The sequence below is a fragment of the Xiphophorus hellerii genome, chromosome 22 (assembly GCF_003331165.1).
Source record: "Xiphophorus hellerii strain 12219 chromosome 22, Xiphophorus_hellerii-4.1, whole genome shotgun sequence".
NCBI classification, from domain to species: domain Eukaryota; kingdom Metazoa; phylum Chordata; class Actinopteri; order Cyprinodontiformes; family Poeciliidae; genus Xiphophorus; species Xiphophorus hellerii.
In genome coordinates this window covers 27,702,337-27,722,539 of record NC_045693.1, presented here as the reverse complement: position 1 = coordinate 27,722,539, position 20,203 = coordinate 27,702,337, and the positions used below count along the sequence as shown (strand labels likewise).

Below are 20,203 nucleotides of genomic sequence, written 5' to 3'. Positions count from 1 at the left end.
AAGAAGAAGAAACAGAAGCTTCAGAAGCTTTCGGACCGCGTCATATTACACCGGAGGTGCTCAGCTGATTGCCTCCGCGCGCGCGCCGCAGGAGAACATTTCGTCAACAACTGGACCTCTTTCCTCGTGGCGACATGGTGGTCTTCAACGGGCAGCTGAAGATTAAAATATGCGAGGCGCTGGACCTAAAACCCACGGCTTGGTCCCTGCGTCACGCCGTGGGTCCGAAGACTCAGACCTTCCTCCTGGACACGTACATCGCCCTGAACGTGGACGACTCGCGCGTGGGTCAGACCTCCACCAAGCAGAAGACCAACAGCCCCACGTGGAACGACGAGTTCACTACGGAGGTCATCGACGGCAGAAGGATAGAGCTGTCCGTCTTCCATGACGCCCCCATCGGCTACGACGACTTCGTGGCCAACTGCATCATCCAGTTTGAGGACATCCTGCACAGCGGCAGCAAGCACTACGAGAACTGGGTGAGTCTGACCCACAAATGCCCTCTGCAGCCCTGTACACACAAATCAAACAGAAATATGCTGAGTTTTTATGGCTATCTGTGTCAATTAAGCCATCAATTGTTGTCTTTAGCCACAAAACGTAATTAATTGAACTAGGACTGAAACAATTAATTGGCCAAATCAAATGAATTGTGTTATATTTTAGGTAATAAAATGTTTTCTTTTTGTTTGTTTGCTGTTGTTTTTTTGCATCTTTTAAAGCCTTTTCAATATTTAAAAGGCTTCAGTTGCTAATCTGCAGGATGTGCCTTTTTTTTAGCTGATTAATTGATTAATCGTCAAATACTCAGTAGAGTAATTGATTACTAACATAATAGTCAGCTGCTGCCCTGAATTGAACCACATAAATGTGAATATTGATGCAACACCTGTTGGAGACAATACAGGAGACATCACTGTCCTATGACTCCAACAATAGTTTGCAATATAAACAAGGTAAGGTGACATAAACACAAACGATTAAAATAATTAAAAATAAATCAGTTGAATAAATCGCCTATTATATTTGACATACAAACTCCATGTAGTGGATGTTTGTAAAGTGGAGGGGGGAAAAATACATCGTTCTCAAAAACTGATGTTATAAATATTAACTTCAAGAGGTAAACTGAACAGATTTGAATACTTAGGTTTTTATCCCATAATCACAAATTTCATTGGTTGTGATTTTATTACATTAATTATGTACCAAATCCAAAGATTTTTGATAGAATCATGTAAAAAAAAATGTTTATACAGTACAGATACATAAAAACACTTGTGTGATGAAATGTGTGACAAAATAGGTGCAATGATATAAAGTCCTGGGTTCTAACAGCAGTGAAGCAGGATCTGCTTTTGATATTGTGGTGTTGTTTGCTTAATGGGAGCAGTTTAAAAAATGGTGAATGTATGAGGAGTCTCTGACAGCATTCTGGCAGCGGCTCTGAAGCCGATTCTACACAGGGTGTAGACACTCCAGCAACCTTTCCAGCCAGCGATCCATCAATTACAGTTTAAGGTCTGTGTCTGATCTCTTCCAATACAATTTTTTATAATATCAACAAATACAAGAACAACATTCAAAACATTTTTTTTGGTTTCCTGCTGTGAACATCATTAAATATTTACTTTAGGAGCAAAAGGTTGGTCATAATAGTGACTTTTAAAATGGAGCCAAACACTGGTTGGCCAAAAAAAAGTCGCCACAGAAAAAAAAAAAAAGGTCACCCACTATTATTTTGTTGGACCGCCTTTAGCTTTGATTATGGCAGAATATTTTCCCAGCCACATTTCTTCCTCAAAGATGATGGATCCCCAGATCGTTTTTAATAATGTGTTGGACAGTTCTTAACCCAATTTTAGTAGTTTCTGCAGTTTCTCCTTAGATGGTGTCTCTGCATGAGGCAAGCCAATAATTTGACCCTTCTCAAACAGACTGAGATCTTTTCCATGGCCCATGACCCATGATGGGTCTCTAGACATGGGTGTTTTAGAAATGAGAAGCAACTCACTGCAACAGTTGAATACATAATTGCCCATGCAGTAATTATCCAATAGGAGGCTCGGACATATTTACTTAGTTAAATGCAGATGGCGACTTTTTTTTGGATAAGCAGTGTGTTATTGTTTTTGAATAACAGAAGAAAAAGTTATGTAGCAGACATTTCAAACGAGCTTAGTAGCTAACATGATAAACTCAGTTGTCACTGTGTGTATTCTCTAGAATGTGGACCATTAAAAGGAAACAAGCATTGTCAGCATCACACATGCATAAAAAATTACTCCATTTTTATTTTTAATCAAACAATACAACATGTGTGGCATCTGGTCATGACAAATGCTCCAAGGCAACGATCCTTTTCAACCTAGTATTCAGAAACAACATCACTGTTGAATAAAACATGAATGCAAATTCCCTTAGCTGCTCTTCTTCTGCGCTGCTTGTCAAATTGTTCTTCTGCTGTTGTATTTCAGTGTCATTTGTGGTGGAGAAGGAGAGATTATTTTTTGACATTGAAATAAACAGAAATTACCCGCAATCAAAAAATGGGGGAAAAAAACTTATGATTGATTATGGTGAAAAATCTGGTTGAAGTAAAGTTTTATTGATGGAATGCTAAGCTAATATTTGAAGCTGTGTAAAACATTTATGGAAAAGCTTTATTGCACAGTAAGTAATTTGTTTGTTATGATGGGCTATGACGCCTGAAGGCATGAATGGATCAAAATACATTTGCTGAAAAACCAATATTTACCAACTTAGTGACTTTGGTAAATATAAGTGACTTTTCAGGCAAATAAAATATGCATCAGACAAAATCAGAATTAGCAAGTCAGGCTTTTTAAATATTGGTGGTAGTGGTTTTCTATGAGATCCTAATTTTTTATGTATTTTTAAACACATTGCCAGAAACAAATGGTGGCAGTAATAAGGACTGGCATTTTGATAGTATGTTTATTACACCAGAATTTACATGTAAAATCTTGTTAGCAAGGCTTAAGCAAATGTTGGAATTTGAAAGCACCATGTTCTGATTGTACTAATTTGGACAACAAGATTATTTGTTGATTAAAAATACCACACTATCATAATTCTTTGCATTTCAAGGACCCCAAAAGTGTTGAAGTCTTTATTCATGTAAAGCTAGACCTGTTTACTCTAGATACAGTCATTGTAAAATGAAAGTACAGTATTGATACATAAATGATTTGGTCTTTACTAGGGTCTACACACTCCAAGTGTATAGAAGTTTGTTCTCTAGTGGTTTGCCACAGCCAAACCACAGTGAGGGGTAAATAAAAATCTTGATCTTTTGTCTAAAAAGACAAAGATCAAGACAAAAAAAAGGTATATTTTAGTTTTATAAGACCAAAGGTTACATATGTCTTGAAAAATGACAGTCTTTGTCCCTGAATGTTGAATGTATGCTATATACCGACTTTTCGTGTTGCTTTTGGATTTATGACTTTTTAGAAGCTTTGAGGTTATGACGGTTTTTCAGTCGTTATTTTGTGGCCATCTTCACAAAGTCTTTTCACATATTTTTCTGAGATTGAAGCATACATTTTGCAATAAAATGTGTTTGTGTTTACAACTTAAACCTATTAATATGTGTGAACCTCTGGCTTTCAAGACAGTAAAAAAAAAACAAAAAACAAAAAAAAAAACAGCTTAAACTAACTGACCCAGAACAGGAAGAAAAATATTTAAGTAATATCAGATAATGAGAAAATTAAGTATGCATTTTTTTTTACCGCATAGATAACCTTCTGGTTTCAAGTCAATATTTCTGATCACTGATTTTGATTTTTTTTCTTCATAAACCTAATTCATATGCCTTGCCTTCTCAGCATGACATAAAGTCCTACAAAACCTGACCATTTTTTAAAATCAAGTATGTGGCAACAGGGAAACAACAAATATTCAAAAGAAAAAAAAAACTCTGGCAAGATGTTTTTTAAAGCCATGCTGGAAAATTACAAGCATGGCTGTAATCTCAAAGGAGAACCATCTTCTCCTTTGAAGATGGTTAGGAAAGAAAGCACGAACTGCAGAGTTCTTGCACTGCGCCGTAAACAAGTACATAGTGCTGAAGAAGTGGTCCATTGTTGTTGGAAGCCTTTGGAGCACATGAATGTTTGATTGCATTATTGATGAGGCAATCAGGTCCATTAGAGAGAGAATGAGGAGAACAGGACAAGATGAAAGGAGAGTTTTCTTTTTTAAAAGCTCATCATAAAGAATCTTGGTAGACACAATGAAGGCTGCAGAAAACTGTGCCAGACATCTTCTGATTTACAAGAAAAGAGCTTTTTGGTTTAAGATTGTGGAACGAGATGAAAGTATGCCTCAGTGGCACCAGTGCCCTTGTGAGTTTAATTATCGCTGTCTGCGTTGTTCATTTCTGAAACAAAGAGAAAAACTACTAAAACATACAGTGCCTATCAAAAGAATTCCTTAATTTCTCTCTTTAGAACCACAAGATTTATTGTGTTTTTCTGGGGTTTTATGTGACAGACCAACCTGAGTTTAGATCAGACCTAAAAAAAAATCCATCCTGACCCGGCCCAAACCCATAGTCATCGTTTCTGAGGCCGATCCGACCCAACTAATTAACTTTAATTAGAGGCCCGAACCCGAAGAAAGCCAAACATATTTCTTTTAATTACAATTTTATTGCTTTTGTTTTGAGACCATAATTTGTGAAACCAGTGTAACTTCTCCCATTTCTAATTTTTATTTAATGTCTTCCAGCTCCATCTTGGGTAAAAAAGGGTTAGGGTAGGGTTAGGGTTGTTGTTGCTTATTGTAACTGCAGGTTGAGTCAGGTACAAATCTCTTGGGATGTGTGATTGATAGGAGCAGAGCAGAGTGGGGCTGCGTGTACATTGTGCAATGCACTACCCTTGTTACAGTCTGACTAATTTATGCACCCTACTTACTGTCTTTCCTTCCTCAATAGGTTAAACTATCTACTCCTCTATTTACACTGTAAGAATGAGAATTTATCTACTCGGTTGGCTTATTGGTTCAGGTTGGACTTGGGCCATAAATTTAAACTCTAACATGAAGTGCAATTCACCGTGAAGCAGAAATTAAAACATGATTTGAAACATGATCCGTCTTTGCACCCCCAACAAAAAAGAAATTTGCAAAATGTTGTATTGTCATCGTGGTATCAGTGTACAGTGGTATTGATGTAATTATCAATATGCCAAAGAACTGCTTATTTGGCAATAAATATTAGATTAGCTAACTATACATGTACCATGCCCTCAGGTGCTTTCTGCCAGTTTGACAATGCTTGTATAATGCAAAAGAAATTGTGTAATTTGGGTATTAAGATGTTCTGATGAGTTCAGTGACAAACTATTGTCCTTGCAGTTCGGAATACGTGAATTCACCTGTCTGCAGATTTTTCTGTAGAACTCTAAAGTATTCATGGATAATCCACTGTTTTATAGATTTTTTTCACTCCTGTTTTGAAAGTAGCTAATCCAAGAATATAATTTATTTTCCTTGGCACAATTTAACACAAATTTTCCACACAAACGTCATCTGTTGGCATATGTTTATGTCTAAATTATTGAAAGGAAATGCAGCTTGCGAAGCTGAAATACCAAGATGTATTGATGATCGACATGTTTGCAAACCAGCCAATAGCGCCATTCATTTCCTTGATTCTGATTGGCTCTACCACAAAGAGCAGAGAGAAGGAACACTGTAGATGTTTGCTTTTGCTTATCTGCTGTAAGACAGTTTCTGCTGTGAACATTAATGCATATTGACAGACATGAAGTTTTTAAGCTCTTAAAATAGGCACCTACAAGCGTTAGAGGAGACCTCAAGTATTTGTGGAGTTCAGCCATTCACGGGTGGTTGTGTTCTCGAACCTTCATGACTACGTCCGCTGTACAAGTTGTTTCATTGCCAAAACAGCAAGATGTGACTTTTTCAAAAGAACCTTGTGGAGATGAAAATAAGGAATTTAATTTGTCTAGAATCTGGATAGGCTACTCGCTGTCTGAGGTCTGTTTGAAAGCAGACAGACTTTAGGTTGGCTGATTCTACAATTAAGTAGAATGAAATGGTATAATGTGCTGTGGGTCTCTTAATGGGTAAATTTAGTGTGTGGAAAGTACAAAAAATTGGCAATTCTAAAAAACATAAAACAAAATGAAATAAATGATGTGATCTTAAGTTAAACATACAACATAAGAAAAACTCTACATTGATTATACACAACTATAAGCACAAACACACACTCACACATAATTGTACCTAATAGAATGCAATTATCCTAACAGTCAACTGAACTGTGGGAGAAATTTCTTTGAGAGAACCCACTTATGCATGGGAACATGCACATCCAATTCAAAAAGACCAAAGGCCAGAGTTCAAACCCAGGTACTTCTTGATGCAAGGAATCAGTGCTAACAACTTGCTTCAGAAAACTCCACTACTTCTTGCACTTTTTCCATTGGACATCACTATCAAGGGATACTTTTCTTCAGCATGTTAACTAGTCAGTATTGATAGGAACATTCCCATTAAAGACTGGAAAAGAAGGGGAGAGTGGAGGAAAAGTGTGCCAAAATATGGAAAATTTCAAGGAGTGTGAAAAATTTGCAGGGCACTGTACCTCAAAATTCAACAAAAATGGTGGAAATTGCACCAAGTTTCTGTTTAACATGCTTAAAAATGAAGATCACCATGTTTCTGATTAAATGTGTCACTAGAGCAAAGTGTCAGTGTCTTATCTACCTGAGTGAACAGTTTTTAACTCAATTCTTTGCATATCTGGCAACATTTCACTCTCAAAGTCCCTAAGGGCTGAGCAAGCCCTGACTCAACACTCATTAAATATTAGGTCATGTCAGAGGAGAAACCACAACATGAAACCTTGTGGGAACTAAAACTCTTGTGTAATATCCTGGTGAGAAACGTCAGCATGAACTAGAAGGAGAAGTCGCCTCTGGATTGTTTTTTTTATTAGGCCCGAGCAGCGAAAGTACTGTGAAGGCCTATTGTAATTATAGTATAAGTTAGTACTCTGATTCCGCTTCCATCAAATAAATTGGCTTTTTGGGGGCTTTAACATATTCAAAAACTCACTAGACTCCACTCAAAATTGCCAAACAAGTAAAATTGTCAGATTGCAAGTGGGCGTGGCCGAACTGCTCTACAGCGCCCCCTAACATGAGATAGAAGAAACCGTAGGTCATAGAGATCTGCAACTCAGTATGTAGGTAGATCTCCCCAAATCAAGAAAAAAAAGTCTCACCCCTAAAATGTACAAGAAGGTGACCATTTTGGGTCTAAGGTCAAATTTTGGCCATTTTTCAATTCTACTCACGTCGAACTTTAACAAACTCCTCCTAGGGATTTCGACCTATTGGCCTTATTCTTGATCAGGATGTATTTAAGGGGTGGAGCTTTAAAAGTTATCAAAAAAAGTTGACTTTTCATATATTTTTAGGGGGCGTGGCCGAGCTGCGAAGTTGGCATACTCGCCAAAGAAAACAAAATGCTATGACTTTCACCTAAAAAGGTCAATTGGCACCAATCTTGGCATAAGTGATGCTGGTTGGATGCTTAACGATCCTATATCATCATAGTCTGATGTCATCTAAACCCTGCCCCCTCAGAATCGGAAGTTGCTTCTTTTACTTGAAAAGCTCCGTCTCTGACCCCCTTGATGTAATCAAAATGATCTGGTGACAGATGACAGATAACAAGTTGGTCTCACAAACTTTTGCCCACAAACCTTCTCAGTGTAGTTTTCACCACTGCTCATTTTGACATTGTGCTAAATCACTAAGAGTCTGATTTCCAGTTTCATTTGAAGCAAACATCCTTGGCATCGAACCTTTAGAGGGGATTTACTAACTTAATTGGGTTTTTATCTAAGCATAGCTTAACCCACTTTCAAGCATATTTCTATTTCCTCTTTTGATTAAACAGAAAAACGTCACAGAGGGACACACTGATTGCAAAGGAACATCAATATTGGATGCAGGAAATCAAATAGGACTTCATATTTTGAACTGTAAACTACTTGTCTTTTTCAGCTTTAAAACACTTGATACCTTAATAGTAATGTGCACAAAACACATTTGTCACAGTTTGGTTAAGCCTGATCAGATATGCACTACTTTCTTTGCATTTGATTTGTGTTTGTACGTACAGACTAAGCAGTGCTGTGTGTATTTAAATAGGTGAAGGAGAAACCCACGGCAGAGTTCTTGGAGCATCAAGTGTAGGCTAAGAGGTACTTAGAAACTAATTACACCTTCTTACAAAATAAATGTGTAATTAGTTGCCCTGATCAGTTCAAACATTTCAGTTGTGAGTTGTTTTCACACAGATTTACCCCATGTATGATAGCTAGCTCTATTGTTGTTTGCTTGGCTTTTTACAGCCTTCACTTAAGAAAACTAAAGAAGCCACAACAGCTTGATCAAGTTATATTACTTTAACTGCAGAGGAAATGATAGTGGTGCTGCCTGGTTGGTTGAAGAATAATCAAATATAGGGTTGGTTTTTACACAAAAAGCATTTTGTTTTTTTCTATGAGATTCCATCTGTTTGAAGAAAGATTGCGAAATGAGATAATGACTCCACAAGCACATGGAAAGCATAACGAGTCCATTGCTTTTTGAGTGTGTATGTAAATGTTGAGGAAAGCTGCGTCACCTGTCTGAGAGATAGAAATCACGCCTTCTGGGAAGAGACTTTGCTTTGGGGAGAGTCTTGTAGTTCGTCAGCACATTGTTTTAGGATCATGTGTTATTAATTCTGTAGTGCAGGTCCTCTCTCATTTCGGTTGTACTAAAACAGTGATGAGAGAGACACTTAAGCGTTAGGGTTAAACCATCAGTGGCATCTCTGCTTTACACCTGTTTGACTTACAGACATTCTATAGGTGAAGAAAAGTGATGTTTTGATGATGAATATTGCGTAGTGTAAAAACATGCAAAAAGTTTTGAAAGCGTTAAAGTTTTTGGACTTGAGCACAACACAGAGATGTACCTTCCACACCTCTTGCTAACAACCGCTGCTCAGCTAGCTGGAAGGGATGACCAATAAACCAGCTAAAATCAGCTTGTTGTGCTTGTATTACTCTATAAGAGGCAATCACTGGGCAAAAGGCAGCACACACTCTGGACAGGTCACCAGTACAATACAAAAACAAGTAACTATGCCCACATACACTGACGCCTAAGGACAATGTAGAGTATTTACCTAACAGTCATGTTTTTGGAAAGTGGGAGGAACCTGAGAGAACTTAGAAACAAGAAGATCATGTGAATTTCTTACAAAAATACCCAAACTCATATTCCCTACTCCAGCATCTCTCTGCCCGACTTTTTAACCACACAGCCAGACAGAGATTTGAAGAGGAGCGGCTAAAGCAACTGAGGTGGAATAGCAGTGCTAATGGTGCCATCCAGAACATGTAACTATGGAATATTGTCAACTGCTTGAATATCGAGCTGTTAGCATGTCATGATTAGGTGTGCGCAAAACTTTGTCAATATTCTGCTAATGTAAAAAAAAGACAAATTTACAATTGCTGTGTTTCCATTAACCCTCTATGGCATGACTTTTTATTTTTTGGGGGAAAAAATATTTTCCTGCATTCTTTGGGAGCTTGGTGGTCCCTAATTACATGTCAATCATAAAATCGGACTCTGACACCTCCTGGAACCAGATTTGGGTTTGTTGCCTCAGGGTAACATTGGTCTAGAACACCAAGATTTTCTACACTGATTATGAGAAATGAAATACAAATCAAACAAAAACTATATTCATAAAAAAACTTTTTTTTGGACAAAAATATGTCAAAAATCATGCCCCCCAAAAAATAAAATAAAGGAGCAATGTGAGGTACAGATATGTGGTTTGTTGCCTGAGGGCAACGCCATGCCATAGAGGGTTAAATAAGATAACATATTAATCCGACTTGCACAATTTTATGGTTAATGGGAACAAAGCTACTGCCATGAGAATGAGAAATTATTTTTGAATTTTGAATTGAACTGACTTGAACCTGTGAGCCAAAAAACCACAACACTATTTGGCCCCAGATGTGGATAATGTCTTGCATTTTAAGCACTTTGGTGTTTTCCACTGAAGTTGTCACATTGTGAAAGTTTTATTTATACCTGCTGTATATTGCTGACAACAGATTAGACATAAATAATAACTTAGAAATCTGTCTTCAGCTGTTTTACAAAAAAAATCTACTTTGTCTCAAAACGCAAGTATTGTGTAGTTTGCCAAGTTGCAGCCGGATACTTCTTATATACTCCTCTCATTTTCCAATCTACACAGGTGAGTGAGCCAGGAAATGATGGCTGTAGTTTCTGTACTAACGCAGCCTAAATCTGAGTGGATGAAATATTTTTCTTGGTTCCCCTTTTTTTAAAGCCCTAAACATTTTATTAGACACATTTTCTACAACATCTACATTTCTTTCTTCCAGAAAGTTTGACACAATTGCACCGCAAGTTGAGCAGATGTGAGAAACAGATAATAGACAGAGTGAAGTGGTGAAAGGCGAGGAACAGATTACACACTGGAAACTTCTTTCAGCCAGTTAAAACTTGTTTGATAAATAAATTAGGTGTCAGCAAAGAACTCAACAGAGAATACAATGTTCTTTGGGAGCTGGGGAATTTTTTTTGGCTGAGGAAAGAAAATTTAAGTGTTTTTTGTAATTTCTCACAATATTACAAAAAACACAACGAGCAGAGGATATGTCCCCTGAATCTTTGAAGTCTAAATGGCTGAAACTCAAGGGGAGAGACATGTTTTGTATGGATATTACAGACAACTAGGCACTATTGGTTGTTTGACACACATTTCTTACCTGCAGATATTTTCCCATCTAATTAGATTAAACTATGACTATAAATACTAAGTTAATCGTGACTCTAATTCATTTGCATAGGAAGGCATAATGCTGTATAGAAACACTACTCTGGGAGAGCCTTGCTGAGTATTTGACATATTTAAGCCACATAGCTTGCACATGTGTACTCCAGATGTGCTGCCACTGCTAAAAAATTTATGCCATTGCTACTCAAAGATAGTAACAGTGAGTCAAAAGGGACATTACCTAATCTCCTACTTAGTTATGTGCTCGCAACTTGAAACAGAAAGTGAAACTGATGGGATGACCTACTTTCTGATTAACTCTACTAAGATGTTTTTGAGCACTTCAGGACACTCATTGAGCTTTACAGTTTAATTCCCAGTCTGTCAGATGTTTCTTTAGCATTCAAAAAATAAACAAAAAGAAACAGTGAAGTCATGACAAAAGTTAGGTTTCCCATCACAGCACAGCAGAACACTGTGAGTTCCACACCCTTGATCCCATTATCTTCTGAATAGAGTTGAATTAAAAGTGACACAGCACAGAATACCCATTGTTTCCTCACATTTAGATGTGAGCAACATGCGTTTTTCAGTCATTGCAAAACCAATAAACATGTCTAGACAGGAAGCCATTCCATTCCATTTTAAAGATAGTGCAGTTTGACTGAAGGGAAAATAGTATTTTAGCACCAAGCAGGTAAGTCAAAGGAATTGCTGGATTTCATTTCCTGTTTGTTAAAGATCTTTATTATGTTTTTACCACAAAAAGGGGTGAAAATTATATATATGTGATAGGGAATATTTAATAATTTATGAAAATGTTGTTTGTTAGTTTGGATTCAGTCAAAAACAAAAACTCAATGTTTTTGTCCAAGAACATTTCTAATTTATTGAAGCACAAATGCTGCCATGGTCAGGTGAAAAAACTTAAAAACAGATAATTAACAAAGTCCCAAGTGCTTAAAAAAGATAGGAAGCCTAAAGTACTGTTAATTAATGTTATAATGTAACAAAGTCTGGAAATGGCTAATGAGGTTTTATGTTATTGGTGAATTTACACACTAAATAATGTGTGTAAATTCTAAAGTGCATGAAAGAAAGGAAGAGTTAAGATCTTATCCTTCTAATTAACACAGGTGAATAATATAAACACAAATTATTTTATTTGGGTGGCCAGGATGTACAGTACAGACCAAAAGTTTGGACACACCTTTTAATTCAATGAGTTTCCTTTATTTTCATGACTATTAACATTGTAGATTCACACTGAAGGCATCAAAACTATGAATAACACATGTGGAAATATGCACTAAACAAAAAAGTGTAAAACAAGTGAAAATACCCCTTATATTATGTTTCTTCAAAGTAGCAACCTTTTGCTGTGATTACTGCTTTGCACACACTCTGCATTTTCTTGATGAGCTTCAAGAGGTAGTCACCTGAAATGGTTTTCACTTCATAGCTGTGCCCTGTCAGGTTAATAAGTGGGATTTCTTGCCTTATAAATAGTCATGAAAATAAAGAAAACCCATTGAATTAGAAGGTGTGTCCAAACTTTTGGTCTGTGCTGTATGTGTGAAGTGAAACCGTCTTGCTGTGTCGGGGCATGCAGCAGGTTGTAGAGAGCCATCAGAGCAAACATTCACTCTGTCACTGTTCAGCTGCAAGCCTGTACAGGGTTCTGCCAACATTCACCTTCAGCAGAAAATGATACCTACTGAACAGGTCACCTCGCACACACACACAAACACGCACACACGCACGCATATCGTCATTGCAGTGAATCCACTCCCCAGAAATTTGAGCTCATAATTCAGGCATGCATGAAGTACAAAAGGCAGTGCAGAGACATTAAGCCTGTTGCTTAACGGATTGTGCACATTGCTCAGGAAAGCTTCAAGTCAGCTCTCTGAAATGACAGCTTTGACTTGTTGAATCTGACTAACTGAACCATCGAAGAGCGATTTCCCCAAACCTTGTCGTCATTTTCTAAAATACTTCCCTGTCTGTGGGCTTCAGCTGAGCTCCAAAGGAAATCCACTAAAGGCCCTGACTAAACTATCACAACCAATGTCAAGTTCACATTGATAAATTGGGATTGGATTCCTCAATCTGTCAGGAGTCTTCATAGTTCTCTGAACAGAGAGAGAGGGGTGATGTGTGGGCCGGCAGAACAAAGGAGCGGGGAGAAAGGGGCGAGTGTTTTGGTGTGACTGGGAGACAGTCGGAGAGCGTGAAGTGTCAAGAGTGAGACAAAGTGGGAGTTGAAGCTAGCTGTCGACTTTTGAATGGCTAAACAAATGAGGAGATTGGCTGGTGGGTGATAGAGCATCTGATCTCTCCATTATGGTTTGGTGGAGTGATTTATGAAAAAGTTGCAGTTCTATACACATTCTTAGCTATTAGCAGAAAAACTGCAGCTGCCATCATTAGGATTTAACCACTGACAAACTATAAGCAATGCTGAGTTAAATGATAATATATTAGTGCAAAATTGACACGATGAGAAAATTTCAAGTTTGTATGAAGAATTGTGTTCAAATTCAATTTGTTCAGGGAAAGGCTTGTCTAAAAGAGTTTTAACTTCTTTTTTATTATTTCTTTTAAGCTACATCTTCCGCAAAATCAAATTATGAATAAGTTAATATTTTAATATAAAGAAGGAAACCTTAAGCTTGTCATGTTGAGTTTCAGTTTACGAACCCACATGCAAGAACACAAGCAGAAGAGATCGATAAAGTGCACAATAATACGTTTTATTGAAGTCAGGGGAGGGGTCAGGAAGCGAACACTGGAGCTGATGACCGGGTCGTCTTGCTACCAACAGGAGAAGCCGGGTTAGAATAGTAAGGTGAGAATCCTTCAGGAATGATTCAGAGTCTGTCTTACTTGGAAGGAAGGGGATTCCACCGGAGAGGGATCGACGAGAGGAAAAGGTGAGCACACGAGGAGTGGCGTCTGACCGGTAGCACCGACAGCGTCGAGGGAGGACACAGGAGGTAGGTATCCACAATGAGGGAGGCACAGACTCACACGGAATTTGGGAAGGACTGTTCTTCGCCAGAACCGCGAGAGAACAGCAGGATATCTGGCGAGGAAGACAACAAAGGGTTAGAGCGGAGCAGATCACAGAGAGCCTATTTCTGGAACGAGTTGTTACCGAAGTAAGCAAACACTCAGGCGATGAGAAGAAGAGGAGCTGCTGCTTAAGTCCATAATCCACGCCCTCCAAAACAAGCTGCAGGTGTGTAGACGGGTTGAACTCAGCCGCTTCCCAGGGGCTCTGCATGTTGGCAACATCTGGTGGATGTCATGAGGAATGCCGGTTCCAATGGCAGAAAAAAAAAAACTCAAACCAAAAAGAAAAACAAAATAAAACAGAAAAGAACGCAGACCCTGACAGTACCCCCCCCTCAACGGACGCCACCTGGCGGCCGAGCAGAGGACAAGGGCTGAGAGTCCCAAAACTCCCTAATGAGGGAGCTATCCATAATAAACGATCCAGGGACCCAGGATCGTTCTTCAGGGCCGTAGCCCTCCCAGTCGACGAGGTACTGGTAGCCCCGACCCCGCCGCCGGGAGGCAACCAGCCGACGGACGGCAAAAATGGGGTGGCCCTGCCCGTCCAGGGAGGGAGGAGGGGGTTCGGCCGGAGGGCAAAGTTCACTGGAGAGAACAGGTTTAATTTGGGACACATGGAAGGTCGGGTGGATACGCAAGGATGGAGGAAGTCGGAGTCGCACAGCCGAGGGACCAACGAGCGCCAGTATCTCGAATGGACCGATGAATCTAGGGGACAACTTCCTGGACATAGATTTGAGGGGAACGTCACGTGTCGACAACCATACCTTCTGACCAACGGAGTATGTCGGGGCAGGGATCCTACGTCGGTCAGCGAGTCGTTTATTAATAGCGGATGAGTTGTTGAGGGCAGAGATGGTGTCCTTCCAGATCTTGTGACTTCTGCGAATGTGGTGCTGGACCGACGTGACAGAGATGTCGCTTTCGTCACACGGGAGGAGAGGAGGTTGGTATCCCAGGACTATTTCAAAAGGAGAGAGACCAGTAGCTGCAGAAGTGTGGCAGTTATGTGCATACTCTACCCACGGAAGGTGTTGAGCCCAATCATCAGGGTTGGTAGAGGTGAGACATCGCAGGGTGGCCTCCAGCTCCTGGTTCATACGTTCAGTCTGCCCGTTGGTTTGGGGATGATACCCGGAGCTGAGAGACACCTTGGCTCCCAGGGCAGAGCAGAACTGACGCCAGACCTGCGAGATAAACTGGGGCCCGCGGTCGGAGAGGATCTCCTGGGGTATCCCATGCAGCTTGAAAACATGCTTGATAAGTAGCTTAGCTGTCTGAGCAGCGGTGGGTAGTTTGCGTAGGAGAACAAGATGACAGGCTTTGGAAAAACGGTCGATGATTGTGAGAATGGTGGTCATACCTTTGGACCTTGGGAGTCCGGTGACGAAGTCGACAGCGATGTGGGACCATGGTCGTCTTGGTATGGGTAGCGGCTGTAGGAGGCCCGCAGGGGGTCGGTTGGACGACTTGTTGCGTGCACAGACTGCGCAGGCGGAGACGTACTCCTTAACGTCCTTGTGTATCGATCCCCACCAAAACCTGCGATTGACCAACCCTATGGTGCGACTGACTCCAGGGTGAGCAGAGAACTTGGAGGCATGAATCCATTGTAGGAAGCGGGCACGGACAGCGGAGGGAACGTACAGTTTACCTGGAGGGCAGGCTTCAGGAGGAGGCTCGGTTTGGTGCGCTTGGCGGATGATGTCCTCCATCTCCCACGTTACTACTCCGACCGTGCAACTAGGCGGGAGAATGGGAGCCAGGCTTTCCTCCGAATCGTCAGGGGAGTGTATCCTGGACAGGGCATCTGGCTTTACGTTCTTTGAACCTGGACGATAGGAAATGGAAAGGTTAAAGCGTGCGAAGAACAGAGACCAGCGAGACTGGCGTGGGTTGGATCTTTTAGCTGACTGGAGGTAGGCCAGGTTTTTGTGATCGGTCCAGACTAGAACGGGGTGTTCTGCTCCCTCCAGCCAGTGACGCCACTCCTCCAAAGCCAGTTTTATGGCCAGCAATTCTCTGTCTCCCACATTATAATTTCTCTCAGCTGGAGAGAGTCTGCGGGAAAAAAAGCGCACGGGTGTAATCTCTGATCCTGCTTAGTGATCTGGGACAGAACGGCCCCCACCCCAATATCGGATGCATCAACCTCCACTACAAACTGCTTACTTGGGTCGGGTTGAACCAGGACAGGGGCCTTGGAGAACCGCGACTTGAGTTCAGTGAAGGGGGCCTCGGCTTGTGGAGTCCAACTAAACACCCTTTTTGTGGAGGTGAGAGCTGTGAGGGGGGAAGCTATCTGGCTATAGTTCCGGATGAACCTTCTGTAAAAGTTGGCAAAGCCTAGGAAATGTTGGAGTTGTTTACGCGTTTCAGGCTGAGGCCAGTCCAGAACTGCTTTGATCTTGTCTTCTGCCGCTCTGACCTGTCCGCTCTCAAGGACGTACCCCAGGAAAGTTACTGATGGGCGGTGGAACTCACATTTTTCGGCTTTCACATACAATTTGTTCTCTAGTAACCTCTGGAGAACTAGACGGACGTGTCTTTGGTGCTCAACAAGGGTCCTTGAGTAGATGAGGATGTCATCTAAGTAGACAAAGACAAACACATTAATGAAATCTCGGAGGACGTCGTTCACAAGGGCCTGGAAGAAATAGGGGGCGTTAGACAAACCAAAAGGCATGACCAGATACTCGTAGTGCCCCAAAGGGGTCTTAAAAGCGGTCTTCCATTCGTCACCCTCCCTGATACGGAGTAAATGATAAGTGTTTCTAAGATCCAGTTTAGAAAAGACGGTTGCCCCCTGGACAGGTTCGAAGGCAGAGGAGAGCAGGGGTAAAGGATACTTGTTCTTGATGGTAATTTGATTTAGGCCTCTATAGTCGATGCAGGGCCTAAGAGAACCATCCTTCTTCCCCACAAAGAAGAAACCAGCACCCAAAGGGGAAGACGAGGTACGGATAATACCTGCAGCGAGGGATTTATTTATGTAATCCTCCATGGCCTGGCGTTCGGCCCTGGAGATGTTATACAGTCTACTGTTAGGTAGAGGGGCCCCAGGCAGGAGGTCGATGGCACAATCATACGGTCTGTGAGGGGGTAGAGAGAGGGCCTTGTCTTTACTGAAAACAGTAATGAGTTCATGGTACTCACTAGGAACGGAGGTGACGTCGGGCGGATCAACCTCATCCATCGTAGAAGGTGTGGACTGCAAAGGAACAGCGGAACGGAGACAGGTGGTGTGGCACTTGGAAGACCAGGAACCAATCCTTCCCTCAACCCAATCTATCTGGGGGTTATGCGTGAATAGCCAGTTGAATCCTAGGACTATGGGGGAACTGGTTGTGGGAAACACATAGAAAATGATCTCTTCAGTGTGGTTACCAGAAATTAGCAGGCGTAGTGGCTTGGTCCGGTGGGTTATCTGGGGTAGACCCTTCCCGTCCAGGGCAGCGACACGGAGAGGAACTGGTAGTGGTTCAGTAGGCACGGAGAGCTGGTGAATGATGTCGGAACTGATGAGATTTTGTTCGCAACCGGAGTCAATGAGAACTGACACTGAAAGTGAGTCATTGTCGGTGAATAGGGTGACAGGAAAGGTGAGACGGGGTTTAGGAGTGGACGATGCCGGCAGTCTCCCCGCTTTCACTGCCGGACCTGCGGGTTTAAACGTACAGGACAGTTAGCGATCACATGGTTCGGCTCACCACAGTAAATACAGAGCCGGGAGCGTAGCCTCCGTTGGCGCTCTTCGGGTGTGAGCCTCGTGTTTCCTATTTGCATGGGTTCAACACCTGGGGCTGGGGGAGGAGGTGAGTGCTGAGCAGAAGAACGACTACTGGTTAGAAAAGCGCGTGGAGAAGAGACTCGATGGGTGCGTTCCCTGGCTCTAGCACGGATTCGGTTGTCCAATCTTATAGCTAGGTTTATGAAATCGTTCAAGGATTCTGGTTCATCCAACGTGGCTAGTTCGTCCTTTATCTGCTCGTTTAGACCATGAAAAAAGGCACTCTTGAGAGCTACAACGTTCCAGCCAGATGCTGCCGCCTTGATCCTAAAATCTATGGCGAAATCAGAAACGCTTTTCTGACCCTGCTTTAGCCCGTGCAAGTCTCTGGAAGAGGATGTTCCTTCAGTTTCCTGAGAGCCAGGAATCCATCCATAATTAGCTGTTGTGGTAAACCGGGCTTCGGCCCACTCTAAGGCTCGGCCCGTCAACAAGGATAATACGTAAGAAATTTTACGGTCATCATCGGGAAAACTCTGTGGCGAATGGTTAAAGACAATGGTGCATTGGAGGATAAATCCTTTTACCTTCTTGATGTCACCAGAAAACTTATCTGGAGCTGCCGGGCGGACCTCAGAGAACCCGGAGCGGACGGGCGGATCCGGGACTAATGACGGAGCAGATGGGGAAACAGAAGATTGGTTTGCGTCCTGTGGTACTGAGTTCTGTAGGAAATTGGAGAGTTCAGTTAATCGTCGGTTTCGGCTTGGCGACTTCCCAGCTCTCTCAGAGCTGCATCGTGGGACTGAATGAGGGCTTGTTGGTCTGATATCGCTCTTCTGATCGCGTCTGCGGAGGTCGTAGCATGGCCTGAGTGTTCTGTCATGTTGAGTTTCAGTTTACGAACCCACATGCAAGAACACAAGCAGAAGAGATCGATAAAGTGCACAATAATACGTTTTATTGAAGTCAGGGGAGGGGTCAGGAAGCGAACACTGGAGCTGATGACCGGGTCGTCTTGCTACCAACAGGAGAAGCCGGGTTAGAATAGTAAGGTGAGAATCCTTCAGGAATGATTCAGAGTCTGTCTTACTTGGAAGGAAGGGGATTCCACCGGAGAGGGATCGACGAGAGGAAAAGGTGAGCACACGAGGAGTGGCGTCTGACCGGTAGCACCGACAGCGTCGAGGGAGGACACAGGAGGTAGGTATCCACAATGAGGGAGGCACAGACTCACACGGAATTTGGGAAGGACTGTTCTTCGCCAGAACCGCGAGAGAACAGCAGGATATCTGGCGAGGAAGACAACAAAGGGTTAGAGCGGAGCAGATCACAGAGAGCCTATTTCTGGAACGAGTTGTTACCGAAGTAAGCAAACACTCAGGCGATGAGAAGAAGAGGAGCTGCTGCTTAAGTCCATAATCCACGCCCTCCAAAACAAGCTGCAGGTGTGTAGACGGGTTGAACTCAGCCGCTTCCCAGGGGCTCTGCATGTTGGCGACATCTGGTGGATGTCATGAGGAATGCCGGTTCCAATGGCAGAAAAAAAAAAAACTCAAACCAAAAAGAAAAACAAAATAAAACAGAAAAGAACGCAGACCCTGACAAAGCTAGTATTAGTTTGCAATAAAAAACATGGAAATTTGGCTTTGATGCAGCTGTTGTAAAAGTGAATATATTTAACATTATTTTCTTACTATTGCCCAAAATGTGCATGTCTGTGAATAGGCTACAGTTCATGATCCTGGTATGTTTAAAGGACCTAATGTATTTTATTGTATGTCATTACTTTACATTTACAAAACGTTTAGCAAAATGATGTTCTCCTTTAAGGAACACCGCATATTGAAAAATATCCTGGGAGTAAAACCACCCCTATTTTATTTTTTAAGTCTTGTGTTTCAAGCATCTAAAAGTTTATATGATCTTGAAAATACATTAAAAAGAGTTAGTTCACTTTATTGCAATTTTAAAAACACTTTATTTATCCAAAAGAAAATTCAGAATTTGTCATAACTCATCCAGGCATCTTCTAAGAATCATTATGGTTGTGGTTGGATTCACCAACCACAACCATAATGTACCAGTTGGTACAGCTCAGTATCCTAGCAGGAGAGAAAAAAATTTCACTGTAACATTTGTAGGATGACATCATTGGTTTTTGGCTAGAATCAATCCAATTCTGAGATGAAGTAGCAAAACGCTTCAAGCTTTTTCTTATCATTGGCATGGTTTTAAAGCAACCTGATGCTACCACCGTCATACTTCAAAATAGCTTCCCTGCTTTTCTTCAAAATGTAACAATGGTCCTTATCTGGAAAAAATGCACACATTCTCCCAATCAAACCAAAAGACATGTCATCCAAATTAGGCTGTTTGCCCTGAAGTGTTTTAGCAAAATGTAATCTGGCTTTTTCTGTTGTTTTGGGAGTGATGGCTTCTTTATCCCTGAGCAACCTTTCAGCCTATGTCCATACAGGACTCGTTAAGGCTAGCATCTTC

General features: G+C 41.4%; 1 protein-coding gene and 2 long non-coding RNA genes across 5 annotated transcripts in view; 1 reads left to right on the top strand and 2 right to left on the bottom strand.

Annotated features, from left to right (window-relative positions):
• The window catches only part of LOC116712859 (protein kinase C epsilon type-like), a 123,067-nt gene continuing 102,864 nt past the window's right edge, over positions 1–20,203 (top strand). For all 3 annotated transcript variants that reach the window (XM_032552703.1, XM_032552702.1, XM_032552701.1), the window contains exon 1: positions 1–482. In XM_032552703.1, the coding sequence (XP_032408594.1) occupies positions 135–482 (348 nt within the window). In that variant the 5' untranslated portion in view covers positions 1–134. The remainder of the gene's footprint in view (positions 483–20,203) is intronic.
• Positions 13,626–14,152, bottom strand: LOC116712863 (uncharacterized). Its single transcript, XR_004337702.1, has 2 exons — positions 14,051–14,152; positions 13,626–13,978 (listed from the first exon to the last, which is right to left on the bottom strand). It is a non-coding gene; the product is annotated as an uncharacterized LOC116712863 (long non-coding RNA).
• Positions 18,641–19,280, bottom strand: LOC116712864 (uncharacterized). Its single transcript, XR_004337703.1, has 2 exons — positions 19,066–19,280; positions 18,641–18,993 (listed from the first exon to the last, which is right to left on the bottom strand). It is a non-coding gene; the product is annotated as an uncharacterized LOC116712864 (long non-coding RNA).